Below are 22,274 nucleotides of genomic sequence, written 5' to 3'. Positions count from 1 at the left end.
CTCTCTCTGTCTCTCATGAATAAATAAATAAAATCTTTAAAAATATATATATATTTGATTATGCTTATGCATGTATTATATACATAAACATAAACATACACATCATGCTTATATACATATGTAGTATATAAGCATATATAGAAACACATTTATATGAAATAATTAACTATGGTTTTATATTTATTTTTTTAAAGTAAATCCTGATTTCATTTATTTATTTATTTTTTAAAAGATTTTATCCATTTATTTGACAGAGATAGAGAGAGAGCGCACGCACAAGTAGGCAGAGAGGCAGGCAGAGGGAGAGGGAGAAGCAGGCTCTCTGCTGAGCAGGGAGCCCGATGTGGGACTCGATCCCAGGACCCTGGGATCATGACCTGAGCCGAAGGCAGCTGCTTAACCGACTGAGCCACCCAGGCACCCTATGGCTTTATATTTAAAGTGGGATTTCTGGTAGATAGCAGATAGTTGGTCTTGCTTTTTTTTATCCAATTTAAAAATCTCTTTTGGGCGCCTGGGTGGCTCAGATGGTTAAGCGTCTGCCTTCGGCTCAGGTCATGATCCCAGGGTCCTGGGATCGAGTCCCGCATCGGGCTCCCTGCTCCTTGCGAGCCTGCTTCTCCCTCTGCTTCTCTCTCTCTCTGTCTCTCATGAATAAATAAATAAAATCTTTAAAAAAAATAAAATAAAATAAAAAATTAAAAAGTAAAAATCTCTGTCTTTTGATTTTGATGTTTAGACCTTTTACATTTAATGGAAGTTGTTGATATACTGAGGTATAAAATACCATCTTGCTGGTTGTGTTCTATTTGTGCCATCCGCTCTTTTTTCTCTTTCTCTTCTTTTCAGGTTTAGTATTTTTAATTATCCCATGTCATCTCTACTTTTGGCCTCATCAGTTACACCTCTTTTCAAAGTGGATTGGTCGAGAGTTTATAATTTACACCTTTAATAGAACACGATCTACCCCCAAATGCTATTATGCCGTTCCTCTGCAGTGTCGGGACTCTATAGCGGTGTACTTCCATGTCACATCGTCTGAGGGGGTGTTGTCTCCTTTACCTCCTCACATGTGCAGAACCCCCAGTGCATTGCGACGGTGTCTGCTCTAGACAGTCGATTATCTTGTAAAGCTTTTTATATTGAGCTTCTTTCTAGAATCATTTCTAGAGACATTTTTCTCCTTGTGTACGTCAGGTTTCTCTCTGCTCTCCCAATCAGTGGCTTGAAGAAATTTTCTTAATATTTCTGGTAGTGCATGTCTGTGGTTGGTTAATCTCTTCAGTTTTTGTTCATCTGAGCGAGTGTTTATTTCACTTTAATTTTTACTTATTTTTTTTTAAGATTTTATTTATTTGAGAGAGAAAGAGAAGAGCAAGAGAGACAAGCTTGGGGGGTGGGTGAGAGGCAGAGGGGGAAGCAGGTTCCCTGCTGAGCAAGGAGCCCAATGCAGGGCTCGATCCCAAGACCCTGGGATCATGACCTGAGCCGAAGACAGACGCTTAATGGACTGAGTCACCCAAGTGCCCCTCACTTTAATTTTTAAAGATACTTTCTTAAAACCTTCATAGGGTTGACAGATTTTTTTTTTTTTTAGTATCTTAAAGATATCTTTCCATTGTCTTTTGAATTGTATGCTTTCTAATTAGACTCTGAAGAAATTCTCATCTTTGTTATATATGGAGCATGTCTTTTTCATGCAGATGCCTTCAAGATTTCCTCTTCTCTTTTGGTTTTATAGTCAGATTTTAATGATGTATCCAGGTCATTATTTTTTGTAGGAGTCGGGGGCTGATTTATCCTACTTGAGGTGCTCCGAGCTTCTTGGATCTATCATTTTATGTCTTTCATTATTTTTAGAAAGTTCATAAATTTTAAGAAATTAAATATTTCTTCTCCCTTATTCTCTTTCTCCTGTTTTTCTGGGACCTTAATTACATTCATTAGTGATGATTTAATATTGTCCTAGAGTTCTTTGATGTTTTATTCTTGTTTTTCCCTCTACTATTTTTCTCCTTGAGTTTTAATATGGACTATATCTATTTACTTATCTTGAAATTTAATGATTCCACACTTGGCTGTGTCAAGTCTACCGATGAGCCCATTGAAAGAATTTATTTTTGATATTGTATTTTGATTTTTACATAATCTTTTTGACTCTTTCTTATAGTACCCATCTCTCTGCTGAAATTCTCCATCTGTTCATACATGTAGTCCATGTTTTACCCTTGATTATTTAACTTATTAATCTTAGTTATTTTATTTGTTTATTTATTTGAAGACTTACATCCCCCACATGATTCAATGCTTTAGTCCATTCTGAATGTAACTGTTATTCTAAATTTAACATTTATCATTCCTATGCTTTTATTTATGAATTTACCACACATGTCCCCCCAATCATTTAGCACATCTTTTAACTTCTCTTACATATTTGCTACTTTTTAAACTCTTTTTGGGGCATTCAGGATATTTTCTTGGGATCTGCCTTCTGATTTCTCTAATTCTCTCTTCTGCTGTGTCTAATATTCTCTTTAAGTTTTCAACTAAATTTTTAATTTTTATTACTTGACTTTTTTTTATTTCTAGGAGTTTTCTTTGTTTCCCTCAAGTCTGTTTGTTTCTTCTATTTTAATAGATTCTCACTCTGTTCTCATATTTATAGTTCTTTTATTTCTTTTTAAACATATTAACTTGGTGTTTTTCTTTTATAGAAATGCTGTACATTACATTCCCCAACTCATTTGTCTTATAACTGGAAGTTTGTAACTTTTGACCACCTTCACCCATTTCGCCCACCCCCTGCCCCCACCTCTGGAATTATTATTATTATTATTAATTATTATTTTGATTCCATATATAAGTGAGATCATACAGTACAGTTGACCCTTGAACAACATGAGTTTGAATTGCATGGATTTTTTTTTTTTAAAAGTACAGTACTGTAAATGTATTTTCTCTTCCTTATAGTTTTTAAATAACACTTTCTTTTCTCTAGCTTACTTTATTGTATGACTACAAATATAATACATGAACATACAACATAAGTGTTAATTGACTATTTATGTTATCAGTAATGATTCTGGTCAACAGTAGGCTATTAGTAGTTAAGCTTTCAGGGAGTCAAAAGTTATATGTGAATTTAAAATTTATATGTGAATTGCAGGGGGTCAGTGCCCCTAACCCCCACATTGTTCAAGGGTCAACTGTATTCGCCTTTCTCTGTCTAACTTACTTCACTCATCATAGTTATTTTACTGTTTCTGTCTGATAGCTCTAACATCTGGGTCATTTTTGAGTCGAGTTTTGTTGAGCTTTCAGTCCAGCTTTGTCCCTTGACAATAGATTGATCTTTTTTCCTTGCTTTTTTGTATGTCTTCTAATTTTTTATTGAATATCAGATATCATGTATTAATTGAAATGGACATAAACAGTGTTTCCTCCGGGAAATGGGTGAGTCTCTTCTGGCAGGTCATCATTGTGTTAGGGGAAGTTTGGATCAACCTGCTCAGATGTTGACCTTGGTTTGGGTTTTGCTGTTTTTGTGATGACCTTCAAGGTACCTAAGACTTTGGATTCCTTTGTGGTCGGTTTCCAGGCATGAACTTCAGGCCAGGGCTAGGGGCACAGTACTTTTGCTCTGCCTTAAGTTTTCAGCTCTCTCTGTGTGCCTGGTACATGGAGGGGACCTCTACACAGGCCTGCCTCCCCCAGGGATTGCCACTGCTCCTGCAGCTGTACCAGCCAGGCTGAGCTGGGGCCAGGAGGGCTCCATTGTCCTATCCCAGGGTCAGTCTTGAGCAGGCCCTATGTGCCTGGATCTTGGAGGGTGAAGCTTTCTCACTTCCTGAGAAAGGGAATGGCCAGACTTCCTGGCAATGGCCAGACTCCACTTTGTAGTTGGGGTGGGTTTGTGTGAGATTTTCCTGCCCTCCCTGTCATAGAGCTCCAATTCCCATCCCCTGTTCAGTGCAGGCAGTTTTTCCTCTGCCCTTCCCCAACTACAAATGAGTCTCAGGTGGTGGATGTGGGGAGGACACCTTCCCCCTGCACCCTCCAAGAACCGCCCACCTCCAGCTGAGCAGTTGGAGAGAGGGCTCTTTGCGGAGGGGCTGCTCTGCTTATGGTTGCCTATGTCTTCAAGAAAAGAACTTCAAAATACATGAAGATAAACCAGAGGGACAAGCTGTATCAGGAAAGCACGGTTTATTTGGCTCACACAGGGTGGGTTCCCTGCTGGAGACAGAGGACCCTGGAAACCAGGGCCTCCCAGAGGGGACAGGCAGGGTCACAGAGGGATCCAGAGCATCCTGGTACATCCTTGCCACAGGCTTCAGAGGGTCCGTTGGGCATGTTCTTCATCGGCCCTGTGCAGAACCTGGAGGCCACTGAAGACTTGTTCCAGGAGGGGAGCAGGTGTGGCCCCCTGTGCCCTGGGAGCAGCTGGGTGGGAGGCTCATGGCCAGAAGCAGGACGGGGTGCTACAGGAGATGGGTCTGCAGAGCAGGGTGGGGCGGGAGGGCTGGCAGCCCCCGGAGGACTGGCAGGAGGGGGCCATGAGCACGAGGGGCTTGTAGCTCACGGGCAGGCAAACCGAGGACTGGCAGGAGGGGACCACATACACGGCAGGCTTGCAGCTCACGGGCATGGACACGGCGGGCTGGCAGCTCATGGGCACATAGCAGGATGCCTGGCAGGGGCTGGGGGTGCAGCAGGACGCCTGGCAGCCCGTGGAGCAGCTGGTGGAGCACATGGTGGCGTGGGGCTGGAGTGGAGTCAGGGAGGAGGGCGGTGATGTCTGGAGGCTCCTTCCCCGGGCGGCCTTTATACCCGAGCTGTAGGCGTCCTGGCAACACAGAAGCACAACTGTTGACTTCCTCATAGTTGTTTCCACCATGTTTCCCCCAACATCTTGTGGGACGCACTCTCCTGTGTTATGCTCCACTATAATACATTTAGCTTAGAGGCCAATTTCTTCTTCTGTAAACAGGATCTTCTGGTTTGCCTGTGCGTGGGGTTCGTGCTCTTTCTCCAGGCAGTAATGTGCACACAACACCACGCTCCACTCGGTACCGCGTCCCTTATTCCTTTTTGTCTCATGCCCGTCAGTGGTGACTTTGAGGCAGTGATGCATTCTGAGCTTTTATTTTGCACAGGAAAACATTAAACTAGGGATCTGTAAACTGGGAAGCAGGGAAGTCTGTGGGACAAATCTGGCCTGCTCCTTGTTTTGTAAATAAAGTTTTATTAGAAACAGCCATGCTCATTTGCTTACGCATTGTCTAGGGCTTGCACTATAATGCAGAGTGGTTATGAGAGAGACCATGCCCCTGCAAAGCCTGAAATATTTACTATCTTCCCTTTATAGAAAGGTGACCAACTTCTGCCTCCTAGTAATCTATACAATAATTGATTTGTTCATGCAACAGATATATATTGTGTGCTGGCTACAGAGACGTCCTGGCCTCATGAGCCTTGTGGGGCAATGAATAAACGAGAGGATGAAAGTTAATGCATGAAATGACTCCAGAGCGGTCTGAGTCCCGGAAAGGAAAACAGGTTCAGCACGTAGAGAGGAATAGGCGTGCTGGCGAGTGGTTTGGGGACCTCTGTGTGGAGGCGATGCTGAGCTGGCATGTGGGTGACGTGGATGGGACGGAGGTGGTGTTCCAAGCAGAAGCAGCCGTGGGGGCATGAGGACACTGCTGCAGAAATGGGCGCGTTCCTGGAACAGTGGGAAGTCCTGCAGGGTGGGTGCTGGGCTGCCGGTGCAGGTGGACAAGTGCGGACCACACAGCTTGAGTCCAGGCATCATAGTCCCGGGCCGATAGAATAAGAAAGACTGTCAATATGAAGACACATCAGTAGGAATTACCCAATCTGAAAAAAAGAACAGAACTGAGAATCATGAAGACAGTCTATGGACAATATCAGCAAGTCTAACAATAAGCAATTTTAACTCAAGGAGGAGAAGAGAATAATATTGAAACATAAATAATGGACAAAATTCCCCCATTTTTTTTCAAGTAGGCTCCATGCCCAGCATGGAACCCAACGTGGGGCTTGAACTCATGACCCTGAGATCAAGACCTGAGCTGAGATCAAGAGTCAGATGCTCAACCGATTGAGTCATCCAGGCAACACCCCAAATTTGATTTTTTTTTAATTCTAACTACGGATCCAAGAGTCTCAGAAAACCCCTAAAGCCCCAGCATAATTTGGCACAATGGTAAAGACCGCAGACTCCAGAGTGAAACTGCGCAGCTTCAAATTCCTGCTTCTTCACCCCAGTGGTGAGAGCACACAAACATCATGGAATCTAACTGCGCCTCCATGTAAGAGGGGTATCACCTACCCCTTGGATGGCGGCAAGGATTGGTGACTGGTCAGTGATGAGCTGATCCAGGTAAAAGGCTTAGCATGGTGCCCGGCACAAAGCTGGGACTGGTTGACATGGTGGATGACATGGCCACGGCTGTCCCCAATGAGGAGCCCAGCTGCTTGGCTCTGGTCCATTGGGAAGACCTTCTGGATCACGAAGTTTCCAAATCAAAACGGGGGACCCCTGGTCTGGCGAGCAGGATGGTGCTTATGTGGACAGAGGACAGGGTATGTAAGCTTGGGGAGGACCTTGAACATCCTGATGTGGGGTCTCCTATCCCCAGCTGATGCTCCTTCACCATCCAACCTGGGCTCTGAGTCCAGAAATCACAGGGCTGCTGGGTCACACTGAGCCTCCAGCTGTTGCAGTTTCCTGAACTTCCCCCAGAAACTCCAGGAAGAGACGCACAGAGGAGGAAGAGGAGGAAAACAATCAGGCAACCAGGAGGAAGGCACCTGTGTGGCTTGTTGCCAGGATGCCACAGCCCGGGTATAAAGGCTGCCTGGGGAAGGAGGCTCCAGACCAGCCCTGTCCTCCACCCTGACTCCACTCCAGCCCCACACCGCCATGTACTTCACCAGCTGCTCCATGGGCTGCCAGCAGGCCAGCTGCACCCCCAGCCCCTGCCAGACGTCCTGCGGCATGCCCAGCTCCTGCCAGACGTCCTGCTGCGTGCCCAGCCCGTGCCAGACGTCCTGCTGCGTGCCCAGCTCCTTCCAGGTGACCTGCTGCACCCCCAGCCCCTGCCAGACGTCCTGCTGCGTGCCCAGCCCGTGCCAGACGTCCTGCGGCGTGCCCAGCCCGTGCCAGACGTCCTGCTGCGTGCCCAGCTCCTTCCAGGTGACCTGCTGCACCCCCAGCCCCTGCCAGACGTCCTGCTGCGTGCCCGTGACCTGCAAGCCTGCTGTGTGCCTGCCCGTGAGCTGCAAGCCAGTTGTGTGCCTGCCCGTGAGCTACAAGCCCATTGTGTATGTGGCTCCCTCCTGCCAGTCCTCTGGGGGCTGCCAGCCCTCCTTCCCCACCCTGGTCTGCAGGCCTGCCCCCTGCGGCACCTCTAACTGCTGCTGAGCCCATGGCTTCCTAGGACCCCTCTTCCGTGCGGTCAGAAGTGGCTGCTCTCCGAACTCCTACCAGGCAGCCCAGACATCATCCACTTCAGACCTTCTGGACCCGACTGACCATCTTACAGCTAACCAGGCGGAGAGAGTCGCCCCTAGTGTCCCTGGCCCCGACCTGGGCCATTCACCCAGCACCCACCTGGCTGGTGCGGAGTGCCCAGGCTCTGCAGCCACCCACACAAAAGTCTATTAAATCCCAGAGTGCATCAGAAGTCCACCCGAGTGTGTGCGGTGTCTCTCCCTTAGTGCCTTTCCCTAAACTGCTTCCTCCAGGGGGAGCTCCCAGAATCCAGGAAAGCTCCCTCTGCAGAGAAGCCACAGGTTACCAGATGGCCGTGCACAGGGCGCTGACCACTCAGAGGTGGCCTCTTGGGCGAGTGGGCGCTCCTAGCTCAGCCTGATGGGCCCCAGGGCTTCCTTTGTCCCACTTTGTCCCTTGAACCTGTGAGGTTATTTCTTACTCTGCTGGGTGGCACTGAGGGCGAATCCCTAACTTTCTGATCTGACCCTTTTAGGTAAAAAAGTCTCCTGCTCAGCAATTAATATGCGGAGGCAACCTGGTCTAAAAATTAGAAGTGTACGCTCCCTAGAAGAGTATACCTCCTCCTCCCATTTGGGGGGACAGGGCTTTGTGGGTAACTTCCGTGGCCCCGGAGATGTCCACTTCATCCCCACAACTGGTGGATACAGCCCTACAGGCGAGGTGGCTTCCCAGATGGGGTGAACTGAGGGTCTTGCAATGGGAGCCGTCCTGGATTGCCCGGTGGGCTCGCGTCATCCCAGGGATTTGGGAGAAGGGAGAGGAAGGGCTGCCACGGAAGAGGAGGCCGTGGGAAGCGGGACACCGTACTGCGGGTTTGGAGCACCGTCCCCTCCGACTCATTCTCTCCTTGGGCAACGGTAGCCCGCTGACCGTGTAGACGCCTCATCTATGAGCAGTTCAACTGACCGTGTAGATGCCCCACGGAGCAGGTGGCGCCGCTGGCGGCTGGGAGGGACAGTGAGCAGGTTGGGCGGACGCTCCGGGAGGACCCAGCCTGGCCACAGCTTGGTTTTAGCCCCTGAGGCCTGCTTCAGACTCTGGCCTCCGAGCCGTCAGAGTCCGCGGGTGCTGCTGCAGCCACCGAGTGTGCGGTCTGTCTCCGTGGCCACGGCACAGACCCAGCCTCTGCCGCACAGCCCCGGACGGCCGCCCTCCTGTGTGCTCCTGCGGGGAGCCTGCACTGTTCCGGGCCGGGGAACCAGACCTGCCCCTGACGGCGCGGCCTTAGCCCCTGTGGTGTGGCCATGGGCCACCCAAGAGCAAGGGCGCTGGGGCCGCCCCGGAGATGGGCGGGAGGCACACAGAGAGGGCACGCTCATCAGCACAAGGGAGCCGAGGCACACCAGGGTGCCAGGGGGGAGCTGCGTGAGAACCAAGAAATAGTCTAAGAGGAGCGCCTTCGAGGGGGTCCTCCCTGCAGCAGGACCACATATCCACGTATCTGGAAACATCCATTATTGTGAGGTCACGGGTTATAAGGATGGGAAATTCAGGAGGGACTCTCGGAGCACCTCCTATGCGCGGCTCTTCCTCATGCTTGGTCCCATGCAGACCCCACCGCCGGCCACCGGTCTCACCATCACGGGTGTCCAGCCACTGCGCGTCACGCCCTGGCCTTGCAGACACCCTCCCTCCAGGCACCCCCGCGGCCACGGCACCAACCACCAGACAGCAGGGGAGGCCTGCCCCGTCTCCTCAGTGATGCCTCTGAGGGCTGTGACCATCCCAGTCTCAGGCATGATGGGTGACGGGGCGTCCGGGTCCGGGGGCTGCCCACAGAAGGGCTCACTGAGATCTGACAACTTAACATTGTCGCTGCATTGTGAACACGCGTTAAAGAAGCTTCCCAAAGTAAAGACACCCATCACCTCTGACTTCACCATCTCCACTGCTGGGCAATGGTGGCCGGCTGACCGTGTAGACGCCCAGCTGGAGCAGTCCAGCTGACTGTGTAGACACCCTGTCTGTGAGCAGTCTGGCTGACCGTGTAGACGCCCGGCCTGGAGCAGTCCAGCTGACTGTGTAGACACCCTGTCTGTGAGCAGTCTGGCTGGCTGCGTAGACACCCGACTGTGAGCAGTCTGGCTGACCATGTAGACACCCGGCCTGGAGCAGTCCAGCTGACAGCATAGACACCCTGTCTGTGAGCAGTCTGACTGACTGCGTAGACACCTGACTGTGAGCAGTCTGGTTGACTGCGTAGACACCCTGTCTGTGAGCAGTCTGACTGACTGCGTAGACATCTGACTGTGAGCAGTCTGGCTGACTGTGTAGACACCCTGTCTGTGAGCAGTCTGGCTGACTGCGTAAACACCTGACTGTGAGCAGTCTGGCTGACCGTGTAGACGCCCAGCCTGGAGCAGTCCAGCTGACTGTGTAGACACCCTGTCTGTGAGCAGCCTGACTGACCATGTAGACGCCTGTCTGTGAGCAGTCTGACTGACCATGTAGATGCCCAGCCTGGAGCAGTCCAGCTGACTGTGTAGACACCCTGTCTGTGAGCAGTCTGGCTGACTGCGTAGACACCCTGTCTGTGAGCAGTCTGGCTGGCTGTGTAGACACCCGACTGTGAGCAGTCTGGCTGACCGTGTAGACACCCGGCCTGGAGCAGTCCAGCTGACAGCATAGACACCCTGTCTATGAGCAGTCTGACTGACTGCGTAGACACCTGACTGTGAGCAGTCTGGCTGACCGTGTAGATGCCCAGCCTGGAGCAGTGTGGCTGACTGTGTAGACACCCTGTCTGTGAGCAGCCTGGCTCACCATGTAGATGCCCAACTGTGAGCAGTCCTACTGACTGTGTAGACACCCCATCTGTGAGCCGTCTGACTGTGTCGATGCCGAGTCTGTGAGCAGTCTGGCTGGCTGCATAGACGCCCCAGCCTGGAGCAGTCCTGCTGACTGTGTAGACACCCCGTCTGTGAGCAGTCTGACTGACTGTGTAGATGCCCAGTCTGTGAGCAGTCCAGATGACCATGCAGATGCCCCATCTCTGAGCACTCCTGCTGACCATGTAGATGGCCCATCTGTGAGCAACCTGGCTGACCATGTAGATGCCCCATCTGTGAGCAGTCCAGCTGACCATGTAAACACCCTGGCTGCAGGGTGACCGGCTGACTGTGTCTTAAGCAGCTGTGACCAACTTTCCTGCAGGAACCATGAGAAGGTCCTGGATGTGTTCGTGCTGCGGGGCCAGAGCAGGGGTGCATCCTGCAGGGACAGCCGCCTGGCCCTCCCATGCACTATTTTGGCAACACTGTGGTTTGCTGGTTTCCATGTGAGTCAACATCCCTGTACTTCACTCTTTTTGGTTACGGGTGAGGTGGAATCTTCCTCCAGGTCTCTAACTCTGTGCCGTGAAGAATCCACTGAGGTCTCTGTATCTATGCAGATGGTCATGTTTTTCTTAAAATTTGAAAGAACAAGTAATGAGCACAGATTTTGGATAAATTTAGGCAACTGAGGGATTTAAGAGTCAAGGCGGGTTTACAACCCAGCCCCTTTCTCTTTAAAGGCCCCCTTAGGGTTTTTGCTCTGTCTCCTCTTCCCTGGGGTAGAGCTAACTTGGGGTAGGGGTGAAGTCAGCCTCTCTGAGGAGATACCTTCTATTCCTCCCTCCACCTGCTGGGCCTTTGCTGTTCTGCTCCTGTGGGCTTCTTCCGTCTGTTCCTGGCACAAGGGATCAGTAGGGAGCCTGATGCTGACCTGGCTGGTCTGACTGGTGGCCACTTGATCCTCTAGTGCTAGAGGTCCACTGAGACTGCAGCCTCATCCTCTTCCACTGTCCTGAGGATTTGTCAACAAGGCATCTTTTTGCTCCCTGTCTCCTCAATTAGGCCTTGAGATCTTGAATAGAGTGAATGATGTCTGAACCGACCCCTGCACCCCTCTTGGGGTCTACAGGGATTTGCTGGTGCTGCAGAGCATCAGCCCCTGTGCCCAGACCAGCATGCATGCAGGACCACACAGGTCCTCTGTGTGGACACCTCTCTCCAAGGGAGTCAGCACGGTGCTAGGTACTGGACCCTCCAGTGCCCACCAGTTAGGATCGTGCTGCTCCCCAGCTCTTTAACCTGCATGGGCAGGGGGCCAGGCGTGGGCTGGAGCTCTAAGCCTTGTGCAACCTCTCTCACCCCCCGGGCCCAGGCTTGGAGGGCTCTTCACTGTGGGGAGGGTGGGCCGCGGGGCCGGGAAGGGACGTGGAGCGTGCAGGTCCACATTCAGACATCTCTCAGGTGCTTTGAACTTGGAATTTGAGACTATGTCTTTATTGTTTGCTTCCACCAGGCAGAGCTCCAGTCTGGAGTGGTCTCTGAGGAGGAGGAGAAAACAAACACCAGTCTCTAGGTCATGACACAAACATTTTATTGATTATAGCAATTGGCCTTTGTCGTGCGGAACACAAGGAACCGATCCTACAGAAGAGGGTTCCCGGGGTGCCACAGTCCACCTCCGTTGAAGGACTTGTGGGCCATCTGTTGGCAGAAAGGGGTGGCGGCATGTTCGAATCCCTGGTAGGCAGCATCTGTGTGCCCACCAAGGGGCCGAGGGGTGGTCCTGGTGCCCACAGAGGGGCGTCTGGGCTCCTGAGAGAGGACATTTGTGCCCAGGAACAAAGGTGGCAGCACCATATGCAGAGGTTCAAGCTGGTCAGCAGCAGGACTTCTGGGCCGAGGGGGGCACGCAGCAGGCCTGGCGGGAGCCCACGGGCCGGCAGAGCAGGGACACGCAGGAGGAAGGCCTGCAGCAGGACGAGGAGCAGGGGCTGGGCCGCCTGCAGGAGGGGGCTGAGCAGGGGGAGGTCTTGCAGCAGACAGGGGTGCAGCAGAGGGGCTTGCAGCAGACAGAGGTGCAGCAGACAGACGCGCCACAGGTTTCCTGGCAGGGGAAGGAGCTGCAGCAGGAGGGCTGGCAGCTGGACTGTTGGGAGCATGAGGAGGCCGAGCAGGGGGAGGTCTCACAGCAGACAGGGGTGCAGCCGACGAATGCGCCGCAGGCTTCCTGGCAGGGGGAGGAGCTGCAGCAGGAGGGCTGGCAGGAGCTGGTGCAGGCTGATTGGCAGGGGCTGGACCCACAGCTCACGGGGGTGCCGATAAGGGTCAGGCAGGAGGCTGGGGCGCAACCACTGGGGGTGCAACCGCTGGACTGGCAACAGCTGGGGGCGCAGCAGGGGGGCTCGCAGCAGCTCTCTGGGCAGTCGTCCACCTGCCAGGAGGAGTCGGGGCAGGAGTCCCAGGAGCCGGGCAGGCAGACGCGGCTGCCGTAGCTCAGGTCGCTGGAGCAGACAGACAGGGTGGACGCGGCCATGGTGGGGGCGGTGGGGCTGGAGGAGGGTGTGCGTGTGAGTGTGTGAGGTGCTCAGGCTGTCTTTCGGCTTTTATACCCTCCAGCGCATTGTCCCAGGCGTCGGCTCACCATGCCTCCCTTCCTTGTTGGTCTGAGAGCTCGTTACAGGGAAGACCTCGTTAGCGCCGGCTTATTTTCTACAATTAGTTTTTACTCAGTAAACTGGTGAGTCTGTTGCAGGACTCTGTTTTCCTGTCGGTTCTTTGCTGGGCTCCAGAAAACTCGTGGAAAATATTTGAGGCAGGTTTTGCTGAGGGACTACCACGGTTTCTAAGGTCACATTCCTGCAGGGGCTGGTGTGAGATCGGGATCCCACACACCAGCCACAAGTGTGTGAACGCTCGGGAAAGACTCCCAGGGCCATTGCAGGCCCAACTGTAAAGCATCTACAAGGAATATCAGGAGGGTAAGACATGCACAAAATAGTGAACCTTGAACAAGAAACACATGCAATGTGTGTGCACTGGGGACCCGAGACAGTTGTGGGCCAGAAAATTAGGGCAGGAGAATCCTCCCCTTGCCCCCCGATCCGTCATCATTGGTGTCATTTCAGTCAAAGCCCAAGGGAATCTTTTTGGCACATAAATTGAAGATACTGGAGGGCCAGAAACTATGGGTAGGATGCATGATGGATGAAAGGTTAATATGAAATGTAAAAGTCCTTACAACTAAGGCAGGAGAGGGTACAAAAGAATCAAATACAAAATTGAAAAAGCATCTGGAAAGCTACCTGAGCTCATTAATGAAGTTTCTCAAATTAAAACATAAATGTCCCACCTGTAAGATGAACCAAAATTTACCATGTTAATAATTTCCAGTGCTGCTGAGCATGGGGGCCTCACCCCTAGAAACTCCCAGCAGGCATGATTTTTACAAATGAACCCATAATATATAAAATTTATGATTTTATCCATTTTAAAGTGTACAAGTCAGTGGCATTTCGCAAAGTCACAATGTTGTGCGACCATGACCACCATCTAGTTCCAGAACATTCTCATCACTGCAGGAGGAAATCCCAAACTATTAAGGAGTCCCGCTACTGCCTCCATCAGTCACTCATCTGCTTTCTCTCTCTATGGATTTGCCTCTTCCACACCTTTCGCATGTAAGGAATCACACAATACATGGCCTCTTGTGTCTGACTTCGTTCACTGAGCACAAAGTTTTCCAGGCTCGCCCGTGTTGTAGCACGTGCCCGTGCATCACTCCTGTTCCTGGCTGAGTAATATTCCAGCAAATGGGTTCACCACATTTTATTTCTCTGTTCCTCAGTCAGTGGACATTTGGGTTGTTTCCACCTTTTGGCTGTTGGAAATAGTCTCTCTATGGACATTTTTGTACAAGTTTTTTTTGAACGCCTCTTTTCAGTTCTTCCGGGTGTATACCTAGCAGTGACATTGCTGGGTCAGGTGGTAACTCTATGTGTAATTTTGAGGAGCTCCAGACTGTTCTCCACAGCCGCTGCACCACTTCACATTTCCAACGGCAAGGTACAATGTTCCAGTTTCTCCACATGCTCCCCACCACTGCTTCTGTTCTCTCCTTTTTCAAAAAAATAAATTGCAGCCACCCTAATGGGTGTGAAGTGACATCTTTTTGTGGTTGTGATATTCCCTGATGCCCAATGGATTTTGGGCTTCCTTTCAAGTGCTCGTTGGCCGTCTGTGTATCTTCTTCTGGAGAAATGTCTATCCAAATGTTTCACCCTTTTTTTAATAGGGTTGTTTGTCCTCTTGTTGTTGAGTTACCAAATTTACGTATTCTGGACACTAGACCCTTATCAGAGTTATGATTTGCAAATATCTTCCCCATTCTGTGGACTGTCTTTTCACTCTCTTGAAAGCATCCCTCGATACATAAAGCTTTTAAATTTTGGTGAACTCTGACTTACGTATTTTTTTCTTGCCTCTGCTTTTAGTGTCATATCTAAGAGACCGTTGCCACATCTAAGGTCATACAGATTTACCCCTATGTTTTCTTTTTAGAGAATTATAGCGTTAGCTCTTATGTTTAGGTCTTTGATCCACTGTGAGTTGATTTTTGTATATGGTGTGAGGTAGGGTTCAACGGTTGGTCTTTCCCTTCTCTGATTTTTGGCAGCTCTTAAGTATTAGGGATACAGCACATTTTCTGTAGTACTAGTTGTGAATATTATTTCCTAACTTGTTTTTTGTCTTATACTTTCCTTACAACATTATCATTTCATATCTATCTATCTATCTATTATCTATCCATCTTAATGTAGAACAAAGGGAACACAAAATAATTGAAAAATTCTACAGTTCACTGATGCTTTTGTCTCTCCCACTTTAATTTCAGTTTCTTTACCATATAACCAAACCCTTTACCCAGTAGCTGGCTGTTGTGAAAGGAATGTGTGAAAATTAATAAAGAGAAATCTCACTAAAATGGAGTAGGGGGGCTGGCAGGGGGCCTGATAGCCCTACCACTCATCTTCAATTGCAAAGCCAACAAGAAGAGCACCTTGCTTGAAGCTACTACTTTACTACCTGGGCAGGAGGAAGGAAGTTTTCTTCCTCCCAGGGCAACAGCCCAGCCAATGAAGAAAGCCCCTACACGTCCAGCTCCCAGTTTACTGCAATGGACCTTCTGTTTACAACAGTGTTTCCCAAACCTCACCCCACCCACAATTCCCTATAAAAGAGCCTCCTCTCTTCTATTCTAGCTTGTCCCAGATTGCAATTCTTTGTTATTCCCAAATACACCCATCTTTTGCTGGCAAAATAACTAGCAGTTTTATTTTTAAGGTTAACAAGTGGGGAAAAAAACAAGTAATTGTTCACTAAATGGATAAATTCAGGAAGTGCTTTATTCAGAGTAAGAGAACACGTTTCTCGTTCCTCACAGTGTCCCCCGTGGGGACCGGAATCACTTTCCATGTGTTTCTGATACTCCACTTGTGCAAGCATTGAACACCTACTGCATACAAGCATGGCTGTTGTGGCCAAGGCCACTGATGCCGCTCCCAGATGCTCTCTGACCCTGTCACCCACCACACCTACATGCCTTCTCTGACCTCTGTGAGGGTCTGCTTCTAACAGCAACCCCCCGCCCCCCTTCTCTCCTGGGAGGCAGCTGTTACCACACAGCTGAGTGAGTCCTCAGTTCCTAGGGATTTACAGCCACCGGCACTCCCCCAGCCCAGCTTCCTTACTCTGAGGTGTGGGGGACACTCCAGTGCTCCCCATGGTATCAGGCTGGGACTTGACTTAAATTCCCACCTTGTTCATCTTCTACTGGTTGCCTGGCCTGCCCGCTCGCTCCTGGACTTGCTCCTCTTGAAGGTTCTTCCTGAGTCCACCACTCATGCCTGTGTCCTTGTCACAGGCTCAGCTCCCGGGAGGCCCGCTTCACTCCTGGGGCCATGATGGGGATGAGATGTGACTGTGTGTGGGGAGCGCCGTGCCTGCTGGGTGCTGTGTACAGGGAAGGAGCTGCTCCCCCCCGTGGCGGGCTCTGCTGTCTGGCTAGCCTCCTCAGCACCCACTACCCTGCTGTGCCCTCCCCACCCTGTTCTCCTCTCCATGACCAAGCTCGGAGCTTTCCCACGACTCCACTTCCCTGGCCTCGCCTTTCATCCCAAGCTTCCCCTTTCAGGGCTCATAACTTCATCTTCTTTTCAAACCTCCCCCCATCTCCTTTAGCACTGGCTGGCACTTCTCCTTTCTGAATCCCGATGCCCTCTGCCGCATCATGCCGGAGTTCATAATTGGGGATTGTCTTGGTTTTAAAATTTATTTCATGCATATAAATCTGATCTCTCCAACATGATAGCCCACGTCAAGATAAGTAACTATTTCATTGACTCAAGGCCACATTCTAACATCTCTGTAGTTGTTATTTTTGCTGAGAGGTACATAAAGTCATGGGGCATTTTACTACTTTTTTTAAGATTTTATTTGTTTATTTGAGAGAAAGGGGGGAAAGGGGAAGCAGGAACACAGGGGAGGGGCCGATGTAGAGGGAGAAGCAGACTCCCCACTGAGCAGGGAGCCCGATGCGGGACTGGATCCCAGGACCTGAGATCATGACCTGAGCCAAAGGCAGATGCTTAACACACTGAGCCACCCAGACATCCTGCATCTTTACTATTGGTTGAGATCTGAGTCTTGATAAAATGTGACCTGTCTAGGATGTGTGTGTCTTCTTCAGTACTTTGCCCCAAATGGGCCTACTCTGAGAATCACACACTTTGTGATGTGAATTGCCTGAAATCCTCACACTAAACCAAGATGCCTACATTATTAGGATATCACCACATTTCTTTTGGGGTTTCAAATGCAAATAAAAGTCCTTTCCTTCAAGCCAAAAGCAGCCCCTTTTCTCAGTGAAACAAGCATTGAGCACCTACTGTATACAAGCCCCATGCCTTGAGCCGGAGATTCCAAGCAACAGCATGGCCCTGACTTCCACAGTGCGTACAGCCCAGTGGGGCCGACCTCTGTTGTGTAGAGAAGAGTAAGCCTCAGCCGGTCTCCTCCATCTCCTGCCCCCAAACTGGACTAGGAACAGTCAAGGTTGTCCACAGGAGTAATAGAAATAAGTCTTGATGGTAAGTAGGAGGGGCAGATGAGAATGCCCCCCACTGCTGGGTGGGAAGGCCAGAGCGGGGCTGCTAACACAGATATCCACAGCAACAGGACCTCACAGTGGTGGCCAGGATTGGGTTTCCCTGGGCGACCGTCCCCGGGAAGCCCAGAGTGGCTCTTCCCGAAGGAGGCAGAGGAACATTTCACCGTGTGACCTATGTCCTGTGTCATTCACGGAACACAGCCGGATGGGTCTGGCCTGAGGCTGAGTGTTTGCAGAGCAAGGGCCATGGGGCAGAATGACTCCGCGATGTCTCGGCAGGTTTACCCAGGAAGCAGGGTCAAAGGCCTCATGCGACCGCCCTCAGGAGCCCCCAGCCATCCCCATCTCGGGTAGGACCTTCTTGCCCGTGTATGTGCTGGTTCCTGATCCAGCAGAGCTGGGAGCAAGACCAAGTCACCTGGAATGTAAATATTTGGGTTCGGGGTGACCGAGTTCGTACCAACCCCAGTATAGGCTTCGTGCGCATTCTTGTACAACAGGAAGAAAAACAAAACACTTCTCCGATTAAAAATAGTTCTGTTTTATATGGAAACGCTTTCCCGCTGTTGCCCCAACAGTTCATGGTCATTTATCAGAATCAGGAAAGGTTTTCCAGTGAAATCTCTCTCTCCCCTCCCCACCCCCACCCCACCTTGTCCCCTTAAGCTGGGCAAAGAGAAGGCCACATGCAGAAGAAACCCTAATTTATAGCAAGAACAAAGAAAGGCAACCTGACAAGCAGAACCTGAGGTCCGGAGAAGTAGAGATGTTGCCTCTATGTTGTGCATCTCATTGGTGGACTCCACAGAGCCCACGGCCCAGATGCGCATCCAGCCACGTGTGGGGGGGGTCTGGGGGCAGGCCGGGCCTCACAGTGCTTCAGGGGTCAACTCTCCTCCTGGGGGTCCCCTTCTGTGTCCTCGTGAGCAAAAATACAGGTATAGCCAACATGTCCTCCTGACTTCAACCCCAGTCTATCCCGATCCCGGTAGAAAGCCTCCTGTAGGAACTCTCATTCACCCGCAAACAACATGCACCTTGACGAGCCCAGGCCCTGCTTTGGGGCGGTGGCCCCCCGTGCCATCAGGGACCCTTGCTCCTGCCACCTCCCTGTTCAACCATCCTTCCTTTTTTATTGTTATGTTAATCACCATACATTACATCATTAGTTTTTGATGTAGGGTTCCATGATTCATTGTTTGTGCATAACACCCAGTGCTCCATGCAGAACGTGCCCTCTTTAATACCCATCACCAGGCTAACCCATCCCCCCACCCCCCTCCCCTCTAGAACTCCCAGTTTGTTTCTCAGAGTCCATCGTCTCTCATGGTTCGTCTCCCCCTCCGACTTACTCCCCTTCATTCTTCCCCTCCTGCTATCTTCTTCTTTTTCTTTTTTTTTTTTTAACATATCTTGCATTATTTGTTTCAGAGGTACAGATCTGTGATTCAACAGTCCTGCACAATTCACAGCGCTCACCATAGCACATACCCTCCCCAATGTCTATCACCCAGCCACCCCCTCCCCTTTCTCCTCATCCCCGCCAACATCTGTCGTTTCCTGACTTGTTAATTTTAGCCATTCTGACTGGTGTGAGGTGGTATCTCATCGAGTCAACCATCCTTCCTGTTGGCTCTCCTTCCCCAGATCGATCATTGCTTTGTGATTGCAAGATGGCTCCTGCCGTCCCCAAGCATTGCTTCTGTGGCCCAGGGAGGAAGAAAGAATGGGAGAAGGGGTGCCTGTTTCAGGGAAGGAAAGGGTCCCCAGATGCCCTGGCAGGTTCCTGCTTATGTCTTGTTTCCCAGAAGTGTCCTGTGACCACTCCTCACTTCAAGAGAGTCTGAAGAGCTGAATACTTCGGGGCGCCTGGGTGGCTCAGTCATTAAGCATCTGCCTCCGGCTCAGGTCATGATCTCAGGGTCCTGGGATCGAGTCCCACATCAGGTTCCCTGCTCCGTGGGAAGCCTGCTTCTCCCTCTCCCACTCCCCCTGCCTGGGTTCTCTCTCTCACTGTGTCTCACTCTGTCAAATAAATAAATAAAATCTTTTTTTGAAAAAATGAAGAGCTGAATACTTTTACCTGGACGCCTTATCTGTCCTATTCACTAGGACATGGGGGGATGTATGCGGGGCTGGCCACCATGGGTGTCCACCCAGGGGGTGGGGGCTAAGTGAAGAAACCAGAATCTCTGCTTATGAAGCACTAGATCCAGTGTGGGGAGGGGCCAGCATACACCACGCCCTGTTTTCTTCGTGGCTTGCCAAGATCACGGGGCCCTACTGCTAATGTCCCCTGACTCTTCGGGACACGGTAACAGAATTTTAACCTTAACGAACAGAGATCGCTGGATGCTGGTGCATTTCAGCCAAATGAAATTCTGTTTGGGTGGCCTGGAGAATTCCATGTGCCGGGACAAGCATGATGCTCATGAGGCCAAGGGAGGGAGCTGGCTCTGGATGGTGTGGGGGGGGGGCCCTCGACAGGGCAGAGAGTCTGAGAGTGCCCACGGCACCCCATATGCCCCCACTCAGGCTCGGTCCAACTGGCTCCAGCCTGCTGTGTGGGATTTTCAGTTCAGACCCTCGGCTTCCTGACTGTAGTCAGTGGGGAAACTGGAAAGCCCCTCAGAGCAACATTATTCTGGATCCAACTTCCCTGACCCACTTTTTCCTCTGAAGAGTAAACCTGAATCCAGGAGTGTTTAGTGTCTGAAAAAAAAAAATGCAAGAAAAAATGGCAAATATTGACACAGGCCTGGTAATGCACTGGGCACTGCCCTGGTGGGGGCCTGCACGGGCCATGCGGGAGTTGTCACCATCCCCGTGCGCACGAGGAAAACCAGATTATCCCTGACCTCGGGTGGGGAGTTGGGTAGGCAGCCCCCTGAGTCCCAGTTCACATTTACACACGTTCCCTAATAGGACGTACAAGGGGCCAGAGTCCCACCAGGACTGCCGTCACTTGCTGCCCCCAGCAGGCGTCCCCCCATACACCTCTGTGGGTCTCCTGCCAGTTGCCCCTATAAGCGCCATGCACCTCAGCCCCCAGTGGCACAGTGCGCCCACAGGGAACCCCACAGCCTGGCGGCCCTCCCCCAGGCTCCCCTTGAGTCCTTCCCACCCCTGGGGAGATGGGTACTCCCTTCCTCATACACCTGTAAGGGCAGCACCACTCAGAGAAGCCAGGGACAATGGGCCTTTTGTCCCACTGTCATTGATGGAAGCGAGGCCCCAGATCAGGCTCTGTGGACAGTGGAGGACCTGGGACTCGTTGGTCCAGCAAACAGAACACAGAGCCAGGGTGCGTGGCAGGAACACAGAGCACCCCCGGAAGGCAGGAGGAGGGCGGTTTCTCCATCATTAGTCAGACTAACCCAGGCTCAGCTCCTGGTCCGCTGTGGGCTGGGGGGTGTGGAGGGCCTGCTGCAGCTTTGCAGCCTGTCCCAGCGGTGGGCCAGGCTCCCTCCATCCAGTGAGTCTGTGGGCCGCCGTGACCCAGGTCAGCCTGGCGCTCGCACAGGCCATGAGCAGCCCCCTCCCGCCCCTGGAACCCCCACGCCACCCCCTTGCCCACCCTCGGGGTGCCATCTACAGCCCTCACCACCCTGCCTCCATCCTTCCAGGCTCCTGCTCCTGTTCCCCCATCCTCTGTGAGGGGGCACATGGTCTGCCCCCAGCAGATCAAGTACATCCAAGATCGAAGGCCCCCGGGGAGGGCCAGGAAAGCACCTCCGATAATGAGGCCGTGCAGACAAGCTGGGTTTGGCCGAGGACTGGTTGTAATCGTGGACCCTGGAGCCCAGGCTCCTCTCAGGCAGACAGGCGGCCCCTCTGGGGGTGTGGGCAGCTGGGACTCCACCACAGCCCTGATCCCTCCTTCTCCTGCTACCTTTGCTCCTCTCCCCAGCTCTACCTTTTACCTCTGCACACTGTGGATATCTGCAAGCCTGTGAGTCCTCCAAGCAAGATAAACAGGTAAGAAACAGGGGCAGAGCTCCACGGCTGGCCCGGGGGGAGCCAGGCACATCCCCACAGTGCCAGGCAGAGAGGGTTACATCAGGCACCACGCAGCCCTCTCCCCTGCCCAGAAAGTACACACCGGCCACTCACTGGCCCTTGGGCAACCTGCCCAGCGCAGCCCTTTGGCTGGTTTTCCTACTTGTGCTGGTTCTCTGATGGATCATCCTACATGCAGAGAAACAGCGACAGAGACAGGGACAGAGGTACCCCTGCCTTGTTGATCTGTCACTCCTCGTCCCCTTCTGCGGCTGCCTCCCCCTCCTCCTGTCCCCTCGGCCTCAGCCCCCATCACAGACTTCGGGACACTGTTCCCCAGTGACTGCAAACATCTCCCCATGGGGTTCTGCCCAAGGTTGGGAATGATGCAGAGTCTGTCCCTTGTGACTCTGATTTGGGAATGTATAGATGCTCCCTGTGATTCATTATCGGTGGCTCTGTCCCAGAAATTCCAGGCCTGCCAAGTTTGGGTTTTCATAAATCCTTGAAGCCTTGAGTTGGGAACCCAGTGGGTCACACCCTAGAGGTCAGAAGGAAAGAAAAGTAACTCAGCCCCCACATGGACCACCACTCAGCTTCAAGTCACCCAAATGGTCCCAAGTATGTCAGCCACTAAAATTGTATTAAGGTGATCCCAGGTTGGTGGTACCTCCAAGTAGCTGCCTGAAATAAAAGAAACTCCTGTCTGGAGAAAGGAAACATCCTACCAGGCCTCAAATTATTTCAGAGCAGTCTCTGAGATACAATGTTTGGCACTCTATCAAAGATGACC

General features: G+C 51.4%; 3 protein-coding genes across 3 annotated transcripts; 1 reads left to right on the top strand and 2 right to left on the bottom strand.

Moving 5' to 3' along the window:
- Positions 1-4,456: 4,456 nt before the first annotated feature.
- LOC113918204 (keratin-associated protein 12-1-like) lies at positions 4,457-4,882 on the bottom strand. The gene has a single exon (XM_027586458.1). It carries the CDS (start codon positions 4,880-4,882, stop codon positions 4,457-4,459), a length of 426 nt encoding a protein of 141 aa, XP_027442259.1.
- A 2,067-nt stretch (positions 4,883-6,949) lies between these two features.
- On the top strand, positions 6,950-7,450 carry LOC113918005 (keratin-associated protein 12-1-like). Its single transcript, XM_027586124.2, has 2 exons — positions 6,950-7,026; positions 7,243-7,450. Exons 1-2 carry the CDS (start codon positions 6,950-6,952, stop codon positions 7,448-7,450), a joined length of 285 nt encoding a protein of 94 aa, XP_027441925.2.
- Positions 7,451-12,193: 4,743 nt separating this feature from the next.
- LOC113918004 (keratin-associated protein 10-12-like) lies at positions 12,194-12,850 on the bottom strand. The gene has a single exon (XM_027586123.1). The coding sequence runs from the start codon at positions 12,848-12,850 to the stop codon at positions 12,194-12,196; it is 657 nt and encodes a 218-aa protein (XP_027441924.1).
- Between the last annotated feature and the right edge of the window lie 9,424 nt (positions 12,851-22,274).

Source organism: Zalophus californianus, chromosome 1, assembly GCF_009762305.2.
Source record: "Zalophus californianus isolate mZalCal1 chromosome 1, mZalCal1.pri.v2, whole genome shotgun sequence".
NCBI classification, from domain to species: domain Eukaryota; kingdom Metazoa; phylum Chordata; class Mammalia; order Carnivora; family Otariidae; genus Zalophus; species Zalophus californianus.
This window is presented reverse-complemented; position numbering and strand designations above follow the sequence as displayed.

What these genes read in the sequence shown, in the direction of transcription:
- LOC113918004 (XM_027586123.1), bottom strand. Translation starts at nt 12,850, where the DNA reads ATGGCCGCGTCCACCCTGTCTGTCTGCTCCAGCGACCTGAGCTACGGC.
- LOC113918204 (XM_027586458.1), bottom strand. Translation starts at nt 4,882, where the DNA reads ATGAGGAAGTCAACAGTTGTGCTTCTGTGTTGCCAGGACGCCTACAGC.
- LOC113918005 (XM_027586124.2), top strand. Translation starts at nt 6,950, where the DNA reads ATGTACTTCACCAGCTGCTCCATGGGCTGCCAGCAGGCCAGCTGCACC. An exon ending in TGCCAGACGTCCTGCGGCAT is followed by an intron (nt 7,027 to 7,242) that starts GCCCAGCTCCTG and finishes CTGCACCCCCAG; the next exon opens with CCCCTGCCAGACGTCCTGCT.